The following is a 27,819-nucleotide window of genomic DNA, read 5'->3' on the forward strand; positions in this document are numbered from 1 at the left end:
CACTGGGGAGATTTTCCATCACTTCATATCACTGTCAAATCTGCAAAGCAAGTAGGAATGAGGACATCACCAGGACAGGAAGGCACAGACAGCAATAAAACACTGGGGGGTATTTACTAAAACTGGAGAGTGCAAAATTTGGTGCAACTCTGCAAAGAAACCAATCAGCTTACAGGTTTTATTGTAAAAGCTTAACTTAACAAGCTGAAGTTAGAAGCTGATTGGCTATCATGCACAGCTGCACTGGATTCTGAGTGCTCCAGTTTTAGTAAATCTACCCCACTGTCAGAAGTGAGAAGAAATTCCCCCAACAGGTGCACAGCTGGCAATAAAATCCTGACATGGGTTCTAACTCTTCCCCGCTCTATTCAAGATAGATCATAACGTTCTGGCTGGAGTTTAACTTAAAAAGACTTACCATGCCATAACAATACAAAATACACAAAGTAAGACTTTTTTAATGCCAGTAATATATATATTCTCTGTATCTAATTAGTTCAGTTATAGATATAAGCAAATATGTTTCAAGTATTAAAACCTTAAAATTTTAACTTGTATCCCAAGCAGGCACTGGTAGTCATTTTTTTGTGAAATTTAGTTTTTTATCAAGCATTCAATTTAAACAGTCTTTGCATGCTACCTTTCATAGAGTTCTCCACTGATAGGAGGTAGCCAGTGAATAGTGAGAGAATCCATGCTCTGCTTAACAACTATTGGTGCCAAAGGAATAGGTGAAGGTTTGTGAGTCCGGGTCCATCCTTGATATTTGAGATCGAGGTAACAATGCATGCGGGCAACTTGGTTTGGGGTAAAGCTGTTGGCACAGTCATCATCTGACATAGAAAAATGGAACAATAATTGAGGAGAAAATGAGAATTAAAAAATCTTGGTTCTGAAGTATATTCAGTCCTAAGTAAGTTAAATAAGAGCTGAACAGCCTGTAACCATGCCATGTTACTGTCAGAATGGGGGAAAATTGTGCGCTGAGCCGCTATCAACAAAAGGAATCATCAAACAGCTTGTTCTGCTCATGTTTGAGCAATATAATACTACCATTGTTTATCTTAACTATCTTTGTTTCTAAGAATCTATCTCCAGCCAAACCTTTTTATGTTTTAAATAGAGTGGGGAAGAGTTAGAACCTCTGTTGGGTTTTTATTGTTGCCTTTGTCCTCACTGGAGAACTGTCCCTTCACTTGTGCCTCAGTGACTACACAGCATGTAAGTTGAAATCTTCCCAACAGGAACTACAATTGGTAATAAACTGATGTTCTAACCCATCCTCATTCTATGGACCAGCCCTTCTCAATTTTTTTAAACCCAGATTAACCCTTAAATTAATTATCAAGTCTTGGGAAACCCCTGCTAAAAGCAAGTCATTGAGGGTCAGAGGGACAAATGCCCCTTACAACCACGGCCAGTAGTGGCCAGAAGCTAAAAAGATAATTTGTGTCATACAACTGACTCTGCCAAGTGGCAGTGGCCCTGGATCTATGTAGGCACTGTCAAATAGTAGGTAAATCATCCACAGCTAAAGGGACCCTTAGCAACCTCTAGTGGAACCCTAAGGTGTCCAAGGAATCCTGGTTGAGAATGGTTGCTACAGACTATAAAAAAAGAAACAGTTTTACATTAATCAATGTCCTGCATTTCCATAAAACTGTAGTTCCAGTGATAGCCATCAAAGTAATTTTAACAATGATAATCGTAAAATTACATTTTATAATCAAATTTCAGTGCAGGAAAATGAAACAACCCAAGAATATAAGAATATGAGAACAGAAAACCAGTAAAAGCATAAAGAGTGAATTAAAAAGTCACGTAATATCTAAAAAACACAGCATGGAAAATTAAAATAGCTCTGTGCAGTAATGAAAATGATTATTGCTTTTTGTGTATCATTAAAGAGAATCTGTAATGAAAACATTGTATTGTCTAATGTCTCTTCAGATTTATAGCAGTGTCATGTAGGCCAATTTTACTGCTATAAACATGTTTTGAGCACCTTAGGAATTATTATATGGGGTTAAAAAAAATCTAATGCTGTTTAATATGTTCTTGTTATTGTGTTTTTTCCAAATTGCAGAATATTAAAATTTCTTAAGGGTTTAGAAGAAATAATGTTTAGTACCCTCTTATTATGTTTATGGTTGTTTCAATTTTAGGGCTAGGGGCACTAGCAATAATTCATTAGTTGCAAGGCTCATGGTCTAAAGCACTTAAAGAATTCTACTGGCAATATCCAAAGCAGCACCCAACACTTGAAAGAATTGGGAGAAAATCCACAAATAGAAAGAGTAGGAAGTATAGGTAGAAGATTAGAGCTGTAAGAAAAGTTGCTTTTGGAGCCCCTTTAAATTATAAAAATAGCAGCTACTCATGTTGATAATTTTTTTAAATCTTTCTTGCAGCTTTGCTCTAGACTCTTTATATATTAAAGCTGTTTGAAATGGTTTAGTGACATCTGTTTCTAAAAAGACTCCATTTAATAAATATCTTTTTTAACAGTGATAGATAACGTATGAACACCAAGGGCTTCATTTAAGGTAGATAAATTAAGCAGTTACATATAAAAAAATGTTTACAAGGGATTGCTTTTTACTGAGAACATGATTCATCAATCCCATGTGGTATTTTAGCATGCAAAAGTAAGTGAAAATTAATCATACTACATTTTAGAAGAATGTCACTTAAACTGAATGGCAAGAATCAAGAATCAATATGTTCCGAACTGTTCTTAATGCAGATGGCAGTGGAAAGTTTAGTTTTTTATTGTTAGCAAAATTAGCAATTTTTAAAATTGATTTTATAAGTACAAAATAGATTTAGCATTTTACATTGAGTGTTTAGTTTTAAACACTGGAATTGATTTACTAAAGGTAAATAGGCTGTGCACTTTGCAGTGTTTTTTACAATTTTTTACTGGACATGTTTACACCCTGTTCCAAATTATTATCCTAATTCTATTTAAGTGTCAGAAAGATTAAATATTTTGTTTTTCAGTTTTAACTCATGGATGGCATTGTGTCTCAGGGCTCTTTTGATCACTGAAAACAATCTCGGACACCTGTGATAATTAGATTGGCAGGTGAGCCCAATTTAAGGAAAAACTACTAAAGGACGGTGTTCCACATTATTAAGCAGAGCAACATTTTCAAGCAATATGGGGAAGAAAAAGGATCTCTCTGCTGCCGAAAAGAGTGAAATAGTTCAATGCCTTGGACAAGGTATGAAAACATTAGATATTTCACGAAAACGTAAGCATGATCATAGCACTATTAAGAGATTTGTGGCTGATTCAGAGCACAGACGGGTTGGTGCAGATAAAGGCACATTGAGGAAGATTTCTGCCAGATCCATGCATCAGATCAAGAGAGCAGCTGCTAAAATACCATTACATAGCAGCAAGCAAATTTGTAGCTGCTGGTGCCTCTGGAGTCCCATGGACATCAAGGTGTAGAGTCCTCCAGAGTCTTGCAACTGTGCATAAACCTTCTATTTGGCCACCACTAACCAATGCTCACAAGCAGAAACAGCTGCACTGGGCAAAAAAATACATCAAGAATAATCTTCAAACAGTCCTGTTCACTGATGAGTGCCGTGCAACCCTGGATGGTCCAGATGGATGGAGTAGTAGATGGTGGACGGCCACCCTGTTCCAACAAGGATGCGACGTCAGCAAGGCGGTGGTGGAGTCATGTTTTGGGCCGTAATCATGGGAACAGAGCTGGTCGTCCCCTTTAGGGTCCCCGAAGGTGTAAAGATGACCTCTGCAAAGTATGTGGAGTTTATGACTAACCACTTTCTTCCCTGGTACAGAAGGAAGAACTATGCTTTCCATAATAAAATCATCTTCATGCATGACAATGCACCATCTCCTGCTGCAAATAATACCTCTGCATCAATGGCCGCTAAGGGGATAAAAGGAGAGAAAGTCATGGTGTGGCCTCCATCCTCCCCTGACCTCAATCCTATTGAGAACCTTTGGAGCATCCTCAAGCAAAAGATCTATGAGGGTGGGAGGCAGTTTACATCCAAACAGCAGCTCTGGGAGGCTATTCTGACATCTTCCAAACAAATTCAAGCAGAAACTGTCCAAAAACGCACAAGTTCAATGGATGCAAGACTTGTGAAGCTGCTATCAAATAAGGGGTCCTATGTTAAAATGTTGTTAAAAGTTTGATTGAAATAGCTTTTGATTTCAGTAAATATGCTGCAAACACAAAAAAATGACAATTTTCAGTTCTTTACGACCTATAAAGTGTTTTGAAACTTACTGTGCGTAATAATTTGGAACAGTGCATTGTAAGTGTTTTATGTTTAAAAAAAATCCTGTTATCACTAGGAGGTTTGTTCAATAAAATTTGAATTGTACTCTTAAAAGTTGATAACATGAGAATTATGCTGACTGTTATTTACATCAATTATTTAGGTAAATGAGAAAAATATCATTTGCATAATAATTTGGAACAGGGTGTAATAGCAAAAAGTCAAAAATATTGTTTTTGTTTCTCAAAATTGACGGTCTTTTTTTTATAACGCAAAAAATTAAAAACACACAGGCAATCAAATACAACTGAAAGAAAGCTCAATTAGTGGGAAAAAATACATAAATTTAATTTGGGTGCAGCATTGCATGACTGCGCAATTGTCAGTTAAAGTAACGCACCACTATAATGCAAAAAATGGCCTGGTCAGGAAGGGGGGTAAATCCTCAGGAGTGCAAGTGGTTAAAGAAACAGAATGAAGGCACTGTTAGAGCAGGGAGGCACTGAGTATACCTTGTTGGTGAGGGAGGAAAAGAGAAGAGCTATCAGGAGCACTGTCATTTTACCCTAATGGGTGACGTGACAGTGTCTCTTTAAGAAAAGACAGATGGACTCAGTGACCCTTATCAAAACACAGAATTTTATAACAATTTTATAACTTCTATAGTTGACTGACCTGTCAGACTATATGGTAGCACTAGCAGTTTGCTGACTGACCTTGACAGGTAGGATCGAGTTGCTATTTAAAGCAAAGAGCTCTAGGCAAATATTAAAGACAAATACCTATGGTTAGCATAAGTATCTAATTCTATTTTTATTTAAGATCCCTGTATTCTCTTGAACAGCAGCACTCAGACTTGGAGAGAGTTGGTCAGCACTTTGACCCAATCAGGGCTTTCATGTTTAGCACAATGGTGTCAATCAAGTGCTGTGTACATGATTTCAGAAGCAAGAATCACAAAGATAACCTCATCAATGTGATGCTGTTCCTTTAATGTCCTATCAAAAAAGGTAATGAATGTGTACCATTACCATGTTGTCATGGAAGAAAAAGGTAGAACATTGCTTACATCTACAAAAGTAAGTCTCTGTCAAAGAAATAGTTCTCTGTGGAAAGAATTACTAAATAAGAACCAGGAATAGCATACAAACATAGGAAAATAAACAACATAACAAGGATAACATTAGCTAGAACTTAAAGTGGAATTCAAGCCTAACACTAACTATTCTTAAAAATGTTCCCTCCCCCCTCCTCCTACCTATTCTGCTTACCCTGTGTAGCGTAGATCTATATACTTACCTATTTTTATTCCATTCCAGTCCAGTCATGTGATCCTGTAGCTCTGGCTCTCCTGTGTCAGTAAGAACACATCAACAGCTGGGAATTCTTGGAGCTGTGATGTCACTCATAGGCTCCCATGGCCCAGCCATTGTCAGTGCTCCCTCCTCTCCCTTGAAGCTGCCACTGACCTTACTGACACAACGGAGCCAGAGCTTTAAGACAATGTGACCAGACCTGAGCAGAATAAAAAAAGATAAGTATAAAGATATTTTTTATATGGGGTAAACAGGATAGGTAGGAGGAAGGAGAGGGAACTTTTCAAGAATAGTCGGTGCATCAGGAAGTGAGAGGAAATGTCTACAAAGTTAGTGAAATTCCCTTCTTAGTCAAATGTCTACCCTCTTCTATTGCTCTGGTGACACCAAAATGTTGGATTTCCCATCACTTTCCATCTTGGCAACAATAGTCACCAGAAAAAATCGAGAGGATGGACCTCCCTAGTGGGGATGCCAACAGCAATAAAAGAAATTGAAACGATACAAGCATTTAGGTGTGCAGCACTATAATCCTTAATCCATACACCTTTAACAACAATAGATAAAATGTCCATTTCTGTGTATCACATCAATTTCCCAAGGAAATATAAACTCACTGGCACATTTTTTTAAGTACACCTGTTCAATTGCTTGGAAACACAAATTGCTAAACAGCCAACTACATGGCAGCAACTCAATGCATTTAGGCATCTAGATGCGGTGAAGACAACTTGCTGAAGTTCAAACTGAGCGTCGGAATGGGGAAAAAAGGGGATTTAAGTGACATTGATCATGGCATGGTTGTTGATGCCAGATGGGCTGGACTGAGTATTTCAAAAACGGCTGATCTATTGCGATTTTCACGCACAACCATCTCTAGGGTTTTCAAAAAAGAAATAGATGAAGTTCACATCAGTTTTTTTTATCAGGTTTCATCAGGTTTTCAATAGGTTTTTATCAGTTTTTCATCAGTTTTTACATCAGCTTTTTACATCAACTAGCAAAGCAAAAATGGACCGTTTTTCCATTTACATCCGTTCGTTTTTTTTAACAGACCAAAAATACGGCTTGGATCAGTTAAAAAAAACGGATATTGACGGAAGCAGACATAAACGGATGTAAATGGATGATCATCCATTTACATCCGTTTCTATATAGAGAAGCATTTACTTCTGTTCTTCATTCATCAAGGGATGCATGAAAAAGGGACAAATGGTCCATAAGTGTGAAAGGGAACTTAGCATGTGCAGCTCAGGTTACATTCTCAGCACATATCGATGCCATAATGAATGAACTCCTGCACGCATACATGGAAGTTACGTCATTCTGGCCTGGCCAATCAAGAAGGCCAAAGACCCCAAACCCAAAAGAAGACTGAATGAAGATGTCTGAATGGGCAATGAAGTGAAGGAAGGTAACTATAATTCATTTTAAAGGTTCCTCAGATTTGTTTGTATATGATAGGAAAACTTGAAAGAGGTTCTAATCCTTCCCTATTCGATCCAAAACTTAAAAGGAATGTTTTGGTTATACAAACTTTTTGATAAGGTAATCAATATAATTTAAAATACTGCATTTTTTAATTTTTTCTCCATTTTTACTCCATTAGGATTTAGCAAAATTGCACAAACTATAGTAAAACATATTACTTATACACATAAGTAACAATAATGTTTTCAACGGATACCTGAGATAAAATCTTACCTGAGTAGCTCATGTAGTTGTTGTATGGAGTTCCAGTGTAAAACACTGGCCCACATGTGTCATTTGTTGGATCTGGATCTCGGCAAAGTTTATTTTTTGGGGTAGGTGCAGTGTCAGCACATAAATCCCCTGTTTCCATGGAAGCTTCCGTCTCACTGCAAGGGTCATCACAAGACTCTCTCTCACTCACACCTTTGAAAACATGATAAAGTCCTAGGGCATGGCCTACTTCATGAATCATTGTGTTGGTATGGCCTGGAACTCCATAATAAGATGGATTCACAAATAATCCCCCTGCAGAGAACAATAATATGCCATTTTACAGGTAGTCCTTGCATATGCAGCATTTTTCCAGAAGCACAATTTTAAAGATACATTTTTATTTTTTTTTTAACACAGACTGCAAAGAAACATGCTGAGAGATTCAATAACATTTCACAGTTGTTGAAGTGGTCATAGACCTGAGAGATTGATCATTTATTCACAAAGCATGCAAAAGCTTTCTGAAAATATTCAGGACACATCATAAATACCTCAAATAAAATCAAGTGGTAATACTGATGACGGCCGTCAGCACTGACATTCAAACTAACCAAAAATGAATGTTTGCGAGACTGTAAGGGAAAATACAGGTGAAGAATAGGAAATTACATGATAAATCATGCCCTTTGGTGAGTAAATATACAAACAGATTTTACTCAAGTGGGATAATAAACATACTGTGTACTCACTGTATGATTTCATTTAATTTATCTGCAGTGTTTTGATTGTGTTTAAGCAATTGTGAATTTTGCACAATTTGAAATATGTTTTTTTTTCTCCTCTTTGCAAACCGTGTGTTCATTTTGCTCTTTCATTTTTGTTTTCAAGTCCTACATTGGATGGTTTGCAGGTGATTTACAATGATGAATACACCTATAGGCCTCCAATCAGAGCCAGGAGGGAAACTCACCTTTGGTGGTGTTCTTGGAGAATGGACAGGAGCCTCTTTTACCTCCACATCGCCCTAGTTGCCTCCAGCACTGTGCAGAACTAACCTATCAAGCTCACAATTCACTTGTGAATATAACCCTCACATTAACTCTATCGTGTTGATTTAATACAGCTGGAGAGTGCACAATCTGTGCATGGTAGCCAATCAGCTTCTAACTTCAGCTTGTTCAAATAAGTTTTGACAATAAAACATGGAAGCTGATTGGTTTCTATGCAGAGTTGCACCAGCATTTGCACTCTCCAGTTTTAGTAAATCAACCAAATTATGTGTTAAAAAGCCTGCACCTCAAAATAAACTGTATTTAGTTAACACAAAAGGTATCACCTACATTTTTACTTTCCCACTGCTATCTATAACTAACAAGGTACAGCACTTTATTAACCCAATCTGTACAAAAACATTAAGCCTCACAGTAACCCTCCCTGTAACTCTAAACTAACCCTTGCTGCAATTCTAACACTAACCATCCCATGTGTAAACCTAATCTTTTGTTTGCCTACAAAAGTTGTTAACAGTGATCAAGTGTAGTATCTGTTCTTATCAGTGTCCAGTGGGGGTGCTCCCGGCCATTCTAGCTTTGCGGGGATGGCTGTTGTATAGTACCCTCACTGGTATGATGGGGGTCCGGAAGGCTGGACCGGAGGGACAGAAACCAGGGAGCGCCATGATTCGTTCTGGGGCCTTGGGAGTAATTCCTCTGGGAAAGCTGGAAAGACCCAGTATCTCCTGGTTTGGACGGATCTACCTTGGTCTGGCCAGGGGCTGAGGACGCAAAAAGTCTGCAAACTCAGTGCCCCCTGAGGAAGACGCTCTCAGGGGTGCCACTAGTAACAACTGGGTGTGGGACCCCACAGTGTGAAGATGGCACATGGTCACTGTTTGTCACCTCTTTTTGCACAGCGCCCTAAGGACCAGGCCTTTTGGCTAAGTCCAGGGCAATTTTTGCTACGGGCCTCAGGGCCTGGTCTGTGCACAATTTGGCACGGTACCACTTTTTTATTTTCTATTTATTTAATTTATTCACCTCCCACGTTTGTCACTTTTCTGTTGCTTATGTGTGTGTTTTTCACGGATGGAGGGTGTGGGTCCTTGGGCCTACCCTGAAGTCTAGGGGGAGGATGTGTGACCTTTTGGTTCCTTCCTCCCCTGATCCCTAGGGGGTTTTCTCTTCGGGAGAACCCCCTGACCTAGTACTGGATGTCCGGCTTCGGCTGGGCATAAGGAACGGTGGTCCACCAGGCCTTTTGGCCAGGAGGACCAAATGGGAACCTTGTCCCTGTCAGGAGCTTCGTGCCCCGGGGGATCAGGGTAACGGTTCAACCCCTTCGGGGGTAGGACAAACACACCCCTAAGTGCACTTTTTCGTGTGGTGTTCGCACTTGCACTTTTTTTGTGATCACTTACGGGTTTTTCGTTGTAGTTTGCACGTTTGCGGACTTAAAAAAAAAAAAAAAAAAAGTTGTTAACAGTGTTGGATATTGGTAATTAAATTGCATAGAATACATTTTAGGTTTGTGCTTCCAACCATGGGGCATCAGCATGACTATGTTCCTGTGTGCAAAGTCAGGTACAAACAGACATGGCTTGATGAGTTTGGTGTGGAGGAACTTGGCCATATAGTATATATGTTCATACTTTCTATACTTCTGCAATTTCCTTCCATGTTATCTTATATTTGTTCTAACCCAGGCAACAACCGTTAGTCAATGCAAATTCAAGGTTTAACTTTGAAATGACCGTTGCAGTCTTAAGTTTTTAAGCATGGTTAATGGACTCTTAATTCAAACATTCTACAAAGCTATTCATGAATTCATGAATCACAAATACAGACACTTGAACGGTCATGTCTAAACACCTTGTGTTTTAAAAGGAATGTCTCCCATCTATGGTTATCTTTACTGGGCATTACCCAGATAAGTTATATAGAAAATAAGTAAAGTTGAATTAAAAACAAGCTACTTGAGCCCCTGACAGTTAATTCATATTATGCTCCAGAACGGACCAGCAAGCTAATAAAAATAGATAGGGACAATACATATGACATTGAAGTTTCATTTACTTCAACGTGAAGCATCCTGATGGTCATTTAGTGCAATACAAAACGACTTTTAACCACAATGAAATGCTTAATGTCTCGAGCATCCATCCCTCTTGATGTAATTAAATTGGCTCTACATTGTCCACTGATCTGGTCATATTCCAGTAACTTCCCTTCCAGCTGTAATTACAGAAGAGTCAGTGTTTTTTTAGAAGTGTGAAATTAAATAGCGTGTCTATAATTTAAATAGGGACATTTCCAAAAGAAGACTGAATAATACAGCCAAATAAATCACTAAGCACTTAGATAACCATTACTTATTACAGTTAGAAATTTACCCAATGTTTAAAGAAACAAACTTTTTTGTTTTGGCTGTTATCCTGCCTATTAAGATATTTTTTGCTATATTCCATTTTGATACTTAAATGAAAGGGCACAGGCTGGCATAAAACAACTGCTGCGTAATTAATATGTCTGGTGTTCATTGTAAGTAGCCAAGCTTAAATTAACATTTGACAAAGAGATTAAAAAATGAAAACAAATTGACACATGACATGGAATTAGTAAGAAAAGATGTGTTTTGTCATCTGGGTTTTTTGTTTATGAAATGTTTTTTAAGCCTGAGCCCTACCAGGTGGTTTATTGGGCTGAGCTCCTCGATCTTCAAGTATGAACAGTCTACCTGTCATATTAGTTATTTTTTGTAATGAACAGACATATGGTCTCCTGAAATTTTTTGAACTGCACATCAAACCCTGTAGCTCACAATGATATATAAAATAACTAATATTTGTACCATTGGGTTTATGTGAATTTTGCTTTGCTTTGTGTAACTAATGTTCAATTTCTTTATTGGGGAGCAATACAAAAGGTAATACAAAAATCTGCATATCTGATTAATCCTCTTATTCTTCAGCCAGTTTTACTGTGTCATGCATCAAAATTAATCCCTCACTACCAGATCCTGCAGCGGCTCCTCCTCCTCTAATGCATTTCACCTCAATATGGACTTAACTATGAGATACAGGGTGAGGCAGCGGGGCAATAAGCTCAATGTATGTCACAGTTCAATAATGCTGATTTAAAAAAAAGGATCTATCAGGCATGCAGCTTTTTGCATTAGTTTCTTCTATTTCTGGGAGTGGATAGACCTTGCTTGGCTACAGTACCCATGGCTAGGAGAGGATAACAAGAAGTCTGCCTGGAGCAAAATTGCTTAGCAGTTCTTCATGAGTGTGTTGTTTTTGTCTTTTTATAGTATTTATACTTTTAAAGTTAAAACAGAATGTTGATTTATCTACTTGCCATTTAGATATCAAGGAGACATTTTTGCCTTACATGGATGCTATTTATACTACCCTATAATTTTGGAGAAATTGGTAAGAAATAATTCTAGATAGCAAAAAAAAAAAACATACACTGAGATCAAAATGTACAAAAAAGTATGAAGCCCAGAGTAACTAGCCATTGTCTATTTGCCATTTTTCAAGGGTGTGCTAGAGAATAAAAGGAATCACTTCCTGGATAAGAGCAAGCACAGAGAAACCTTTCCTTTATTTCCATATAACGCAAGGCATATTTTGCAGGTAGATATTAAAGAATAAAGAAACATGTAATTATTGTTATTAGCTGCTTCCTTTCTACTGTTAAAAAGTATGAAATAATATTCATATTTGTAAGCACTACTCAATACTGATATTTCAGTTATTGGTGCAATTTTATTACTTGCTTCTTATATCTCTTGTGGACTGCCAAAAACAGGAAGGTCCCTCAAAGAACAATAACCAGTGAAAGATATAGCCATCAATTGGGGTTTGATATGGTACAGGACCAACTTGATGCCCATCAATGATTTGCATGACCTCTGGACGCAGAGGCATGAAGTTCAAGCATTTGTTCCCTTTTCCATGAAAAAAAAAGAACAATAACTGATCAGTCACAGAGATTTTAACACCCGGAAGCGCTCATTAGCAAATATCTACATAGCCTGAGATGCTTTACCTGATACATTGTTTGCTCTTCTTAGACTGTGGCTACCCTTTCTCCTGAATTCTTTGTAATTTAAAACAGATGAAAACTGCAAAAGAAATGAGCCTCCTTTGTCACGGTCACTGAAGATAGTTGAAGCCTGGATCTCAGGTGCTTGCTGGATGATTTAACCCAGTATCATCTGCCCAAAGCAGATATACTGTATCAGTTGGATAGACTGACTCTTTATAGGCTATCTGTAGGCAAAATCTTTCTTTTTAACATTTTGAATAAAATGGGGAAAGGCTAGATCTTATGTCATGATTTATTTCTGTCTGCATCCCTGTTGGGGAGATTCACCCCTGTCATTGTCTAGCTGGCTATTGTCACCAAGAAAGAAAGTAAGGCATAATCAAAAATGTTAGAGTTGTCTCCAGAACAAGAAGTAAGGCTGGCCATAGATTATGCAATGTACTTTCCTGCAACCAGCAGGAAAGTAAATTGCTTGACTGCCCCATCAACACAGTCAGTGTTGATGGGGGAATCCCTCCCATGGAGCTATTGTGCTCTCCCGGTGGGGGGGAGCGAGGAGCTGTCCCTGCTGGGAGAACACTGATTACTACTAGCAGCTATTGCCACTGGCAATAATTGCAAGCTAACAGTCCTACATGCTGGTTGTACCCAAGTCAATCCATGGATTGTCTTGCATACAATCAGCCTGCCCATTGATGGATCGAATCTTAGCCCATCCCCGCTGAACTGGCGAGATTTAATCCATCTATGGCTGGCTTAATGGGAAATTTTTCAACAAGAGCATTTGTTCCAGGGATAAATCTTTAAGAAGGGAATAATGCTCCCTGTGGGAGATTTCCTCTACCATCCTGTTGTGTCTCTAGGACACATGGGGAAATTCCTCAATGGTACAGAGACAGCAAAATAAATAAATAAATAAATAATAAATAAATAAACTGGCAGGGATTTGAACCATTTCCTATCCTATCCAAGACATAGTTACATAGTTAGTCCGGTTGAAAAAAAAGACACGTCCATCTAGTTCAAAAAAATATACAATCCTATAAACAGAATCCTATACCCACAGTTGATCCAAAAGAAGGCAAAAATCCCCAATAAAGTTTGATCCAATTTGCTCCAGCAGAGGAAAAATATCCTTCCTAATCACCCAAGAGGAAATCGGATATTCCTTAGATCAACTTTACCTATAAGTATTAGTATCTAGTTATATTATGTACATTTAGGAAAGAATCCAGGTCTTTTTTAAAACAATCTACTGAGCTGGCCAGAACCAACTCTTGAGGGAGTCTATTCCACATTTTCACCGTTCTTACTGTGAAGAAGCCTTTCTGTATTTGGAGATTAAAGTGGTTCTAAAGGCTCAAGGTTTTTTACTTTTATTCATTCTATGCATGAAGATAAAAAACATTCCGTGTGTAGCGGCCCCCCAGCCCCCCCAATCCTTACCTGAGACCCTCCGATCCAGCAATGTTCTCGGCAGCCACTGCTATCTGGGGACTCTTCCTCCTCACTGGCTGAGACAGCAGCGGGAGAACATTGGCTACAGCTGCTGTCAATCACAGCCAGTGGGCCAATGAGGAGAGAGTGGGGGTGTGGCCGATCTGCGGTTTTATGTGTCTTTTGGATGCATAGATCTAGCTTGGGGACAAGCACATAGCGGTGCGTCCAGAATGAACAGCATTCCCTCGGGGCTCTGCTTGAGGGGGAGGAGCCAGGAGCACCAATGGGGGCATGAAAAGAAGAGCAATGAGGCAGCTCTGTGCACAACTACTACACAGAGCAGGTATAGACATGTTTGTTATTTAAAAAAAAAAAGAAAAACAAAGCTTTAGGGTCACTTTAAATATCTTTTCCTCCAGATATAAACAGTTTCCCCTTGTCCTCTGTAATGACTTTAACATGAATAACTCTACAGTGAGTTCACTTTATGGACCACCTATGTATTTATACATGTTGATCATACCCCCCCCCCCCCTTAATCTCCTCTTCTCAAGAGAAAATAAATTCAGTTCTTTTAATCTTTCCTCATAGCCGAGCTCCTCCATGCCTCTTATCAGTTTGGTTGCCCTTCTCTGCACTTTCTCCAGTTCCCCCGTATCCTTTTTGTGAATTGGTGCCCAAAACTGAACTGCATATTCCAGATGAGTTCTCACAAATGATTTGTACCGGGGTACAATGATAGCTCTCTTTCTGGAGTCCATACCTCTCTTAACACCAGAAAGGCTTTTGCTCGCTTTAGAAACCGCAACTCAGCACTGCATGCCATTATTAGGCTTATGATCTACCAGAACCCCCAGATCCTTCTCCACCATTGATTCCCCCAGTTGTACCCCCCCTAGTATGTATGATGCATGCATATTCTTAGCCCTCAAGTGCATAGCCTTACATTTATCAACATTAAACCTCATTTGCCACATAGTTGCACAATTAAAAAGTGCATGGAGGTCGGCTTGTAAGTTGGAGACATCCTGTAAGGATGTTATTCCACTGCACAGCTTGGTGTCATCTGCAAAGACTGAAATAATATGTTTAATCCCAGACCCTATATCATTTATAAATGTATTAAAAAGTAAGGGTCCCAACACTGAACCTTGTGGTACACCACTAACAACCCTAGACCATTCAGAGTATGAATAATCAACCAATAAAACGTTTAGCCAGTTTTCTATACATTTACAAACTGATATTTTCCAAGCCTGTAGACTTTACCTTACACATTAGCCGTGTGTGGGGAACTGTGTCAAATGCTTTTGCAAAATCCAAGTATACTACATCCAAAGTCACTCCTTTGTCTAAGATTTTACTTACCTCCTCATAAAAAGAAATCAGATTTGTTTGACAACTTCTGTCATTCATGAATCCATGCTGTCTGTTACATAAAATATTTTTTTTCTAGCAAGAACTCATCTATGTGGTCTTTAATTAAACTCTCCAGTATCTTCTCAACTATAGATGTTAAACAAACAGGTCTATAGTTACTTGGTAAAGACTTTGACCCCTTTTTAAAGGCACCACATTGACCTTACGCCAATCCCGTGGTACTAAGCCAGTCATTAAAGAGTCCCTAAAAATTAGAAACAATAGCTTTGAAAACAAAAAAAAATGTTTTATCTACACAGGATATACTGTACACTTAAAAAATTAAAACTCGTGAACAGCAAAACAATAAATTGGGTCTTCACGTGTTCTGAATACATCTCTCTAATGCAAACCTATTGTAAATTCAGTTCAGTCATCTTCTTAATATGCTTGTGTTAGGCGTTTTGCTGCTGCTTAGCAATGAAGCTTAGAAAAACATGTTTCTTCTATCAGATTAATCTTATAGCTCATTCACACCATTCCAGTTGAGCTGCTTTGATCTGCATAGATCAATACAGGTTCAATGCTAGGGCACATAGAAAACAATTGTTTTCTATGTTCCCATTTCACACCACAACCCTGCCTTGAGGTGGATTGCAGTTTGTTGCATACAAATGTACACATCTCACCTCATGTCACTGCCAGTCACTGCACCAAAGCTTAACTGTAGTGCAAAGAAATGCATGAAATGTTAAAAAGAAGGCAAATAGTGCCTTGCATTTGTACAGTGCAAGAACCTACCCCCACCACCACTACACAATGGACATTACCCTGTACCTATTTTATTGTGCAGGCTGGTGTGATTGAGTGAATGGATGCCTGTTGCGTGTCCAAAGCTGGCCACAGATTAATCAAAATTCAGCCAATTCAGCAGGAAATGCCTAAATTTCAATCCATGTGTAGCTGCTCCCACTTAACAAAAGTTAATCTAATAATCGATTTCTGTAGGCCAAAAAAAATGATTCATCTATGGCCAGATTTAGGAATCTATATGAGGCTCTGAGTTGCCACAAATGCACTGAAAAATGACTATCTGGATGCAGAGATGTTGGATCCCTATCACTCAGCGGCTGGGACATGTAGTTCTGGGCACCAGGCAGGTAGTTTTTTCCTCCTTTAGCCCTGCTGCAGGCAAGCAGTGGGCTCACCTGTCAGGTGAAGCAATTAGCGGCAGCGCTACCGCCAGTTGCTTGCACACAGCGCTAGCTTCTCCACATCCCCACTGTAAGGTTTCCCGGGCTCTGCTTGCCCGTCTGCAGGCCCGGCTCGCCGTCGACTAGAGGGGAGGGAGAAGAGCAGACAAGTCCACTCCACTCCTCTCCCTTCATGTGCTGACCCAGAAGTGACATTACAATGTCACTTCTGGGTCCCTGATGAGAGATTGCACCACATTACATTCAATGAAGCAGAGGGGAGACATGGGGAGAGGGGAGACATGCAGGGTCTTTTAGACCTTGGATGTCTCAAAGAGAACCTGTCACCAAAAATGATCACATGTGATGAAAAAAAAAAGTTTTCGGTTTTTTTTTTTGGAAAAAATGAAAGTTACACCCATGCATACACCATCCCCCCAAAAAAAGAATATTGAGGCCACCAGCCCCACATATACGCATGTAGAAACGTAAAAGCACACGCTGGCACGCCTACTCATGAAACTGTCGATTGTGATATTTCGCGCGCACGCCAGGATGAGAGCGATAATTCTAGCACTTGACCTCCTCCGTACACTATACTGGTGACCTATAAGGAGCTTTAAAAGGGTCGACCTATTGAAATTATAGGGTACTGAAGTTCGTCGCCATTTCACGAGCACACACAAATTTAAGGTTTGACAAGTTGGATATCTATTTACTCGCTGCAACCTCATCTTTTATATTTTACAAAAAATAGGGTAATTTATAGCTTTTTTGTGCCCTAAAAATAACTTGCTTGTATTTTTTACTAAAATTCTGCGGTAATATCATGCAACATAAAAAATTGGAACTACACTGTTTTATTCTCTAGGGTCTCTGCTTTCAGAAAATATATAATGTTTGGGAGTTTTATGTAATCTTCAGGCCTAAAATGATTTTTTAAACATGTGCAAAAAAACTCAAAAATGGCTCTGGCAACGAAAATGCAAAAATGACTCTGGCAGTGAAAGGGATAAAGTATAAGCCCTGACCCACCCTTTCCTGACGAGCAGCCAATCGGTGCTCATTACACTGCAAGGTCTCTCCCCTCCCTGCTAGTCCCCGGATGAGGTGCTGGAGATAGGCAGAGAGGGGAGGAGGAGATAAACAGCGCAATGTTAAAAATATTACACGTTTAAGTTGCAATAAAGCCCCTTTTGTTTTTAAAAGCGCCAGACATTAATAAAATCACCTACGATTTAAATACGGTTTTCGTTAAAAAAAAAAATGATCAGGACAAGTAGATTGTCACGAGGGACAAGTAGATTGGGGCCCCGATTTAATCCCTGGAAAAGTAGTTTTTGTTTTTAATTTCCACACCCCTGTGGATGTAAATTGCAGTAAATGCAAATTCCCCACAAAACAATTTTAAATACCAAACACAACATGAAAAATATCGATATATAGTGGTTGAGTGACTAATGTGATCCCAAAAAAAGTCACAAGCAGAGTAACATGCGGTGCAAAAACAGTCTTTGTGACAATTTCTCTCCTTCAAAGTGCTGCTTCCATGCAGTGAACGTGAAAAGGATAAGGCTGTGCACTCACCAGATGCACAGTGTAACTGCGCATTTAGAGATAAATTATCTCCACCAGATCCACTGGTAGCTTCAAAAGGTCAGGTCAAGCCAGATATTCCTCCACCCGCTGGATGTTGCTAGTAATCCACGGTCTCTCTCTTAGGTGGCTCTATAGGTGATGAGTGACTCACCAAGGGCCACAAAGAAAGGAGACCAATAGCATAATACCGTTTAAAAGATATTTATTTCTTATACAGTATGACATAGGTGAGGAAAAACAAACAAACACTGACCATAAGGTGAATTAGAAGATGGCCGCCGGGACCTCCATGGTGCCGGCGGCAAAGAGATAATGACGCTGTAGCTCCTACCCAGGGTAAAACGTTGTTTCAACCCATTTCACATACATTTTGTCCCTAGTGCTTTGTCCTGTGCCCTGTCTGCATTTTGTCTGTTCTTTCTGCCTAGAAACTGAGAAAAGTCCATGGCGTCCAAAAAGCGTCCCTTTAGGTCAAAAGTGGTTTTAGACCAGCTAGAGAACAGCAATAGTAAATTAGAACCACTTGCAGAATTGAGTGATAATGATTCGTGGGGAAATTCGTCATCAGACACTGAAAACGATTTTGCGACTTTGCTCAGCGATGTGCGAACTTGGCGCTCTATTTCAAATTTCAGTGTTTTTGGTTTGATTATATTATTGAATTAAATGTATTATTATTATATTATTATTTTTTATGATTATTTATTAAATTATAATTTATGATTTCGTGTTTCAAATTTTATCATACCCGGGATGTTTAATAGACTCTTGTTCAGACAGATTTCAGTGAGTTATTCCTAAAAATTACAGCCTACAATAAAAAAAACTACATATTTCCATGCAAAATAATGGTACCGCTTTCAGCACCAAAAATCTGAAATAATCATACCGCCAGGGAGGTTAACAAGCATACACCAAGAGAAGCATGCTAAGACTGAGGGAGTGAGAGCAGTATTCAGGGACCATAAATGGGGCATTGATTAAAGTGAACAATCTTAGCTGCTTCACAGTGTTGATTGTTAAAAATAACATTCCACTTACCTTGCACACTAAGGGCCTCCTTGTCCCATGGCCATGTGGCTGCTCCAGCTAACTCCTCCCCTGCAGAACCAGCAAAAAAAATGTTCAGGAACAAAGTATTGTTCAACTGCAAGGCTTCCCTCAGTTCTTTCACACTCATGTAAGCCCTATTAGGGTGACAAAAAGGAGACAACATAAATAATTAAGGTGTATTTAACAATCAAACACTTCTTTTTAGAATTTGTTTTGTGATTCACAAAAATGGAGAAGCATTAATCTGGTATCTTATTGCAATGTTTAAAAAGGGCTCAGAGCCAAAACACAGAACAATGCCATTATTAAAAAAGGACACCTATACCATTTAAATGCTATTCTAAAGGTCCTAAAATTTTACCTGCAAAGCAGAGGAGAAACTGACTGGAATGTTACAATTTATATAATATACCAACCATCCTGATGTGGAAGAAAGATGTGATTGTGGGAACTGTTTGGTCATATTAGGAAAAGGCCAAAATGTATCCGACTGTAAACTGTTGGCATCCATTAGACAGAAGACAGTGTGCTTTGTTTTGTTACATTTTGTTTTTCAGGAAAATTTCATTTTCGTAGATTTAGATATATACAAATGTCAATGAATCCGAAAAAAGGTTGCAATGAAATTAACCAATGCATTTGTTTCATTAGTTTCATTTGGATCATGTCACATGATGCAATAGTAGTTTGGGGCCATTGGGAAATGAATTAAATTTTTGAATTTGTTTGACAATTCAGATTTGGATAGCGACTGGATCCGAAATTCATTCCATTTGTTAATTCGGATGCACATGGTGCCGATATTGTCCAATCAGCTTAAGCCATTTCTCTTGGTGGTTCAGACTAGCGTCTAAAAAGACTGAATCCTTCCCATTCAAATCCATCCGATTTATATAGCAATCTTCTGGAAAAACTGCAACATTTTTCGAATCCACCGGGACCAACAAATATATGATTAAAATACCGAAGATACAAATTGAATTCTGAAAACTAGTCGGTTCAACATAACAAATATGATGAAAATAAATACTTCAATGATCAAATGGATCCGAAATTAAATGAATTACAAATTTCCGGCGTGCACATATCTAGTATCCATTTATGTGCTAGCTACAAAAACATATTTAAAGTAGAGATTGAATCATAATATAGACCTTACACCACATATTATAGTTTATGTCAGTGTCAGTGACATGTCAGTGGCATTAAGTATGCAATGCTGAGTAGAGATTGCATCAATACTCCTCCCGGCTTAAATTCAGCTATTATTTAATAAAAAAATCAGGGTCTCATCCAAAGTGTAGCATGGACCTAATTGTATACACCATCGAAACTACTGTCTCTTGCACACGATTTAGATTTGCACTTTCTTCCAACCACTATGCATGGGTCATGGGTGTTGAATATGTTATGTGGCCATACCTAATGAGGATAATTTAAATTCTCCAAACAATGGGGTTGATTTACTAAAACTGGTGAGTGCAAATTCTGATGCAGCTCTGCATAGAAACTTCCAGGTAAAATATTTGATTCCTCATTATTCAATTCCGTGTCACTGTTCACTATATGTAAATCAGGATTCGTAGTAATGTAATGGTCAAATCATGTTTCCAGAAGTAGGCATACATAGTTAGTCAGAGACAGCCCAGGCTCCACATTGCCAAATCTTTTAGGAATGTACAGAAATATAAATATGTTTCCTGCTCCTTTAAGAGACTGTGTGAGTCAAAAAAGTATTGTCACAAAACAACATTATTATTATTATACAAGATTTATATAGCGCCAAAAAGGTTTGCTCAGCGCTGTACATTATAGTGGGGGACAGAACATGAGACAATACAGTAACAAAACAAAACATGAGGGGTTTGAGGGCCCTGCTCTTTCAAGCTTACAATCTAGGAGGGAGGGGATAGTGGCACAGGAGGAAGTGGCTGTGGGGGATGGAGTGGTAGGAGGAGCGGAGGAGATCGGCAGTTAGGTGAGGGTGGGGTAGGCTTCCCTGAAGAGATGGGTTTTCAGGGTGTGCCTAAAGGTGAGAAGGGTAGGTGACAGTCTGATGGATTGGGATAGTGAGTTCCAAAGAATGGGGGAAGTCCTGGAGAAGTCCTGCAGTCGGGCATGGGAGGTGGAGACCAGGGAGCTAGAAAGTAGGAAGTCAAGGGCTTCCTGAAGATGTCCAATCACAAGCGAAACTAGTTGAGGTGGTGTTACCCAGACGATACTGTGACCTACTTCCAGTGAGGTCACATCTCATCCCTGGAGCATGCTGTAGTTGTAAAGTTTTTGTATGATTTAATAAAGTCAGATGCTCTGCTCAATTACTTTTTCCCTGATACTGTTTTTTGAGTGGCCATATATTGCATTGGAAGGAATTGCATCCTGGTGCATGTGAATGGTCAAGTTGGTGACAAGATAAACAGTGGGTCCAACCAAAAAACGCAATGAGAATTATCTAGTCATCGAAGGTCCATCCATTGTGGTGAGTGTAAATCCACGTAGATCACCTTGTGCACCTGAAAGTGGTCATGTGTTTATCTGTTACTAATGGCACTAGCCACTGGTTCACTTACATTTTGTTTATCTAAGCAACTTTTATTTGAATGGGACTTATTTATACATTGGGCATTAGTTGTATTTTCTGGTGTTATTTGTTTATTTATTTGCACTATTACATGTGGCAAACTGTTTAGTAATCTTGATTCACATTTTTCGTGGCATCATCTATATACACATTTATATTGATTAATGCCTATAGGTGCTTAGATTTTTACAGGAGATAGGTGATGATCAGCTTTGATCCCTTATATATGATTACATTTTCTGGACAGGAAACCAGTGTTGTATGTACTGTAACTGTTAAATAGGTTAACAACTGTAGCAAGCATCTTTAATATATTATTGCTTTAGTCTTTCAAAACAAAGCAAATTGTTTGCAATGCACCTAGTAGAAATGGTGATCAGTAATGGCTCAGGCTATATGCAAAAAGACAAACAGAGGGCGCACGGCCCTAGTGCATTACCTTAAAAAAATGGTTTATTGTATAAAAAGTGATATACTCACAAAGGAATAAAAATCAAAGGCACATCATAAGAAATACAGCATGGTCCAATCTCCCTGGAAGGTGTCTTGTAGGGGACTATAGACCTCCAAATTTCTAACGCATTCCTCAGAGCCGATACCTACATAGCCTGTGTCCTCTCTTAAATGAGCTATTTCTAAGGGGTGGATACTAAGCTACCCCACCAGTGGGCAGGGATGGCAGATATGTCAATTGCTGTTTAGGGTGGCGTCTAAAAACCCATGGATGTACATTATTGCAAGAATAGAATGATTAGTTGGTTAATATAATACAGTATACTATAATGTACACAGTGTAATGCAAGACAATGCATACAAGTGTGGTGACCATGTGGTAAACGTCCAAATAGGTATATGTTTATCAGTATTGTTACAATCATGTTAGGTACTCTAAAAACAGTAATATAATAATATAATGCTGCCATAAAAAGCTGCCATAAAAGTCCAGACATTAAAAGACGTGATAGAGATAAGTTAATCTTGTAAATAAAGGGTCCCCTGCAATGTAATGTACTGAGTCTGCAGATCCACACTACACCAAGCTGAGATCATATACATGGTTGACATGATTGTCATAAGTGTAAACACTTGGAGCCCAATATATTTGATATATGTTAATAAGCTTTTACTCACATCTAGTAGGAGGATGATATCCAAAATGTGCAGTGGCACTGAGTTATACTCCAAAAGGAGTCAAAAGAGCTCAAGTAAGGGCGGCAGTCTAGGTTTTTTAGATGGTGAATGTGGGGGTTCCTTATAGTGTGATAATAGGCTATTCTGAGCATCTTAATCTTGTTGAAATTCTTTGTGTGAGCAGGATCAGATCACAGCCTTTTCTATAGGGAAAAAGAATAAGACTGTATATGTGCATGTACCACATCTACACATCTGGTAACTAGGACAATTTGGTTTGTTAAGGGGCCTCTAAACAGATAAAGGCAGGCAATTCACCATCCACCCATGCCAATGGAACACTAGACCATCTATGGCTTGCTTTGGATTCAGAGGTCATTCGTTTTTATAGTAAGTATGTCAATCTTTTTTTTTGTAGCCTCCTTGACGGTATTCCCGAGTGTAGCTCGGGGTAAAGTTTCAGTACCACAAGCGGTAACCCCGAGTGTAGCTAGGGGTAAAGTTTCAGTACCACAAGCGGTAACCCCAAGCTACGCTCGGGAATACCATGCGGCGCTGCTCCGGGATCTGTTCTTCTCTTACCTTGTCCTGTGCTCCCGCGATGTCCCTTCTGCAGTGTCCCCTGTAATGTCCTCCGGCGGATGCCGCATCTGTCTTCTGGGTTCCGTCCCCTGCGACGTCGGGACGTACAGGGACGGAACTGGCGGGAAATTTGAAAATGACAAAAAGTGACATTCACTAAATTCACTAAAATCTCATAGTATAACATTACTGTATCAAACCATTTCACATACATTTTGTCCCGAGTGCTTTGTCCTGTGCCCTGCCTGCATTTTTACTGTTCTTTCTGTCTGGAAACTGAGAAACGTCCATGGCGTCCAAAAAGCGTCCCTTTAGGTCAAAATCGGTTTTAGACCGGCTAGAGAACAGCGATAGTAAATTAAAAACTACTTGCAGAATTGAGTGATAATGATTCGTGGGGAAATTTGTCATCAGATACTGAAAACGATTTTGTGACTTTGCTCAGTTATGTGCGAACTTGGCGCTATACTTCAAATTTCAGTGTTTTTGGTTTGATTACATTATTGAATTAAATTTTGCATTATTATATTATTATTTTTTATGATTATTTATTAAATTATAATATATGATTTTGTGTTTCAAATTTTAACATACCCGGGATGTTTACTAGACTCTTGTTCGGACAGATTTCAGTGAGTTATTTCTAAAAATTACAGGCCTACAATAAAAAAAATACATATTTCCATGCAAAAAAATGTACCGCTTTGAGCACAGAAATATGGACATAATCAGACCGCTAGGGAGGTTAAAGCATCCATATAATATCAAGCTTACATATGCACATTTAGAGCTATTGCTTTGCTTCCATTATGCAAAGCTTAGCGCACCTTACAGTTCTTTTCTCCTCTTGAGCTAGACAATGAAGTTGATATGAGTTACATTCAGTTTGCTAGTAAATACTCTTAAACACCCGTGGTGTAGTTAGTGGCAAAATCACTACAGAGCTCAGACAGCTTCATCAATTGCTGGTTGATGCCAGCAAGCCTCATTAATTCAAAAGGTAAAAAGCAGGATTTCAGTTTCATAGCAAGAACATTGCACAGTCTGCAGCTCTGTCAGAGATAAGTGTATTCTGGGTGCACAGGGTACGTGCTAACTATACTTTGTGTTCAGGATTAAAAGCAAGCAAAGTTTGGAAATAGATTAACACTGTGACACACTGGAGCGCACCGAAGGCTTTCTGCATTTATCTGTTAAATATAAAGACATTTGATTTTCGTTTAAGTGTTGATCAGATTCAAGATAAAGTGTCTATGTCAATGTATTATTATGGTGCCCCTACAAGTTCTGATTATTGGACAGATTAGGCTGTTTTAGAGGGAAACTATACTGGGTTTTAGAGAGTGTTTCTGTAAAATGTAGCTGAAGGCAATTTTTTATGTAAATTTTTCATTTTCCATGCTCGCTATGTTCTTTATATATATTTTTTGTTTTAGTTTTTTTTAATCATATATTATTTTAATTTTTGTATGAACATCAACATATAAAGAATGTCAATGTGCTGTATATAAGCTCACATTTTGACAGCCTTGTGACAAGAAAAGTGGATACATTAGTTGAAACACCATCTCAATATATACGAGGTGTGACAAGTTAATTCCCGGAATGGACCGGCAATAATTGTATCAAACACCTCTGCATTCTTCAAAAGATGGGATGGAATTTGAAAACAACATCCTTTCTGATCTTCCATAAAGATTCAAGGCAGCATCTATGCAGAAATATTTCTCATTCCCAAATCCTCCAATAGAATCTGCCGCACTATTTCTCTGTTTAAGTTCAATTCTTCTGCATCATTCGCACACTTAATCTTTGATCTGAGGGTTCGCACTCCACTGTCTACATTTGCATTTTTGGCTGCTCATTTCTTGCATCATCTTGGGCATCTCCCGTCCATAAACCACCTTTTAAACACTTGATTTCTTAATGGGATGTTCACCATAAGCCTGTTGTGACAGAACTAAAGTTGCATTCACACCTTTTGCCAAAGACTGAGCCAACTGGCCTTCAACCCAGGTGAGTGCAAGTTAGAACATGTCAGAACATGTTAGAGTGCCAATGGCTGTGTGACTCACCACCACAGTGCTATGCCACAGGCATTCCGGAAATTAAATTGTCACACCTCATACTGCATATCAAACCTTGCATGAATAATTAGTAATTAACACTAGGTGTTGGCAGCTTGGCTTTTTCAAATTAAATTTCTAAAAGTGGTAGAATTGGAGACATGGTAAGCTTTGTAGTTTGTATTTTCAAACTAGAAAAACTAAAAGGGAAAGAGGGAGATGAACAAACAGTAACATAATTGTATGACACTGTAATCTACCTGATAATAAAATAGGAACTGGTGCTATATGATTGGGTGGCATCAGAAGTCCCAAAAAGAAGAGAAAATTTAGGGTTAGGAAGGTTTAATGAAATTGCTTTGGGATGTAGAGGAGCTGATTATGCAAGCTCTCCATTTTTGTTGCTCAAAGCATAAGTGCTGCAGATGGGAATTGAATTCAGTATCAAGATTTTCATTAGAGTGGACATGCTGAATGGCTGCTCTGCCATTGGTAATAACAGGAGCCTATGTAGAATTCCATCTGTTGATGACTAAGTGTCAGTGTCTGGATTTGAACCTGGGACAGCTGCTGCGTCTGGCAGTAACTCTTCGCACTGAGCTACCAGGAATGCTGGACAGCACCCTCCCTGATCCATTGGAAGATTTTGCCTGGTGCCTTGTTTTCTGCTGAACCTTAAAACCCTTTGCTACTCCCATGAACTTCCTGATTTAAGCCATGTCTTTGCACTGTTTGTCAGATTATTGAGCCTTCTCCAGCCAATATCTCACTCTTGTCCCTGCTGCCATCCATACTTTTGCTACCACTCGTTACTTAGCTTCGGCTTGTTTACTGACTACGTTTCTGTTTGATCCCTACCTGCTTGCTCACCTCCTGGTGGGGCAAACCTGAGGACTGCAACTTGGTACTAACATGCAGCAAAACCTATCTCCACCATCAGGAGCTGTGGTGAATACCGGCTACTGCTTAGACCCCGCACCTCAGATGAGCCTGTGTCATCTGCCAGGATGACCTGCTTGTATACCGTCCTGATGCTTGGTGAGAGCTTTTCCACTGCTATAGCTTTTGGTCTCTGAGCCTGACACCTGACCGTGACACTGAGGGGTTTATTTACTAAAGCTGGAGAGTCCAAAATCAGACTCCCTTCTGCATAGAAACCAATCAGCTTCTAACCTCAGCTTGTTCAATGAAGCTTTGGCAATGAAACCTAGAAGTTGATTGGTTTCTATGCAGAAGGGAGTCTGATTTTGGACTCTCCAGCTTTAGTAAATAAACCCCTCAGGGTCTGGCAGCTAATAAACACACATGGATCAATTTTGAGTTGAAGAATCATGGGTTTAACAAGAGTTTGTAGATCGGTTCTCATAGCCAAATAGGAGGAGAAGAGGGTCATGTGGCAGCAAAGTCAAGGTTATAGAGAGTATGGATAGTCTAGCTTTGTTCCAGAAGGCAGTTATTGAAGGACTAGAGGAAGGACGTCTAGAGGCAGTAAGCCAACAAGGATTTTAATAGATCGTATTTGGGGCATCTAGAGATGGTACATTTTGTACTGGTTTTCCTATTGGGCTATTCTATATTTTTAAGATCTTAAAAAGAGTTGGTAGTCACGTCTCTCCTTACAGGCACCCAGACCATTTGTTTCAACAAAATCCTTCATAAGACATGTGCATTTAATATAATTTATATATGTTATTTACCTGTAAAAGCCTTGTGTCAGTAGTCCCAGCAGACTTAGAGCAGTGACTCAACTGGTACTCTCTTATATTCCCTTTGCACCTACTCCTAGAGGGTCATGGAGAGAGGTGTGGAGGAGAAGGCCAACACTCACAGAAGAATAGAGAGCTGTCATATGTAAGGAGGGAGGGAGCTGTATTATGAAATTTACTCTTCTTGGAGTAGTCAAACTTGGAAGTTCTTAGGAACATTGCAGGTAATTTAAAAAATGATTGATGGAAAGGAAAAACACTTCAAGTGGGCATTTAAAAGACTTGATTTTTCTGTGTGTTTACCTGCAATTTCTAATTGAGATGACAGGGTCTATATGTTGGAATGCCTGAACTGACTGACTTTGTAAAAAGTAAAAGTTCAAATACTGTTATCTTTATGCTAGTTTCCTATCTACTGAACTACTGACCTGGGATAAGTAGGAAAATAATGTAGATTTTTACTCTTTATTGACTTCCTGTTTGTTCCAGGCCAGTGGCCCGCTAGGTAGCACAGCCAGAATCAAGATGACAGCATTGGAGCTTTTAAAACAAGTAATCAATGCTAGCTCCCATATTTCTATTCTCATAGAATTTCTTTAAAAAGAAAGTTTGTCCTTTTTTTGTCCACTACTTTCTATTCCACATTTCCAGCTTCTTCCATATTTCACAACACAAGAATTGTAAAACAACATCAATATAAACTAGACTAAAACATTCTGTACATAATCTACTAAATTATTATTATTATTCCATGTAATATGGTTATCAACAAAAGGCTTTCAGTGGT

At 38.9% G+C, this 27,819-nt stretch overlaps 1 protein-coding gene across 1 annotated transcript in view; it reads right to left on the minus strand.

Annotated features, from left to right (window-relative positions):
• The window catches only part of PAPPA2 (pappalysin 2), a 312,074-nt gene that overhangs the window by 153,700 nt on the left and 130,555 nt on the right, over positions 1–27,819 (minus strand). Inside the window, exons 4-6 of the mRNA XM_089676331.1 lie at positions 18,955–19,100; positions 7,290–7,583; positions 641–833 (exon numbers count right to left, since the gene is read on the minus strand). Of these exons, the coding sequence (XP_089532457.1) occupies positions 641–833; positions 7,290–7,583; positions 18,955–19,100 (633 nt within the window). The remainder of the gene's footprint in view (positions 1–640; positions 834–7,289; positions 7,584–18,954; positions 19,101–27,819) is intronic.

This window comes from Staurois parvus, unplaced genomic scaffold, assembly GCF_062004578.1.
Source record: "Staurois parvus isolate SC_StPar_1 unplaced genomic scaffold, SC_StPar_1.0 ptg000166l, whole genome shotgun sequence".
NCBI lineage: Eukaryota > Metazoa > Chordata > Amphibia > Anura > Ranidae > Staurois > Staurois parvus.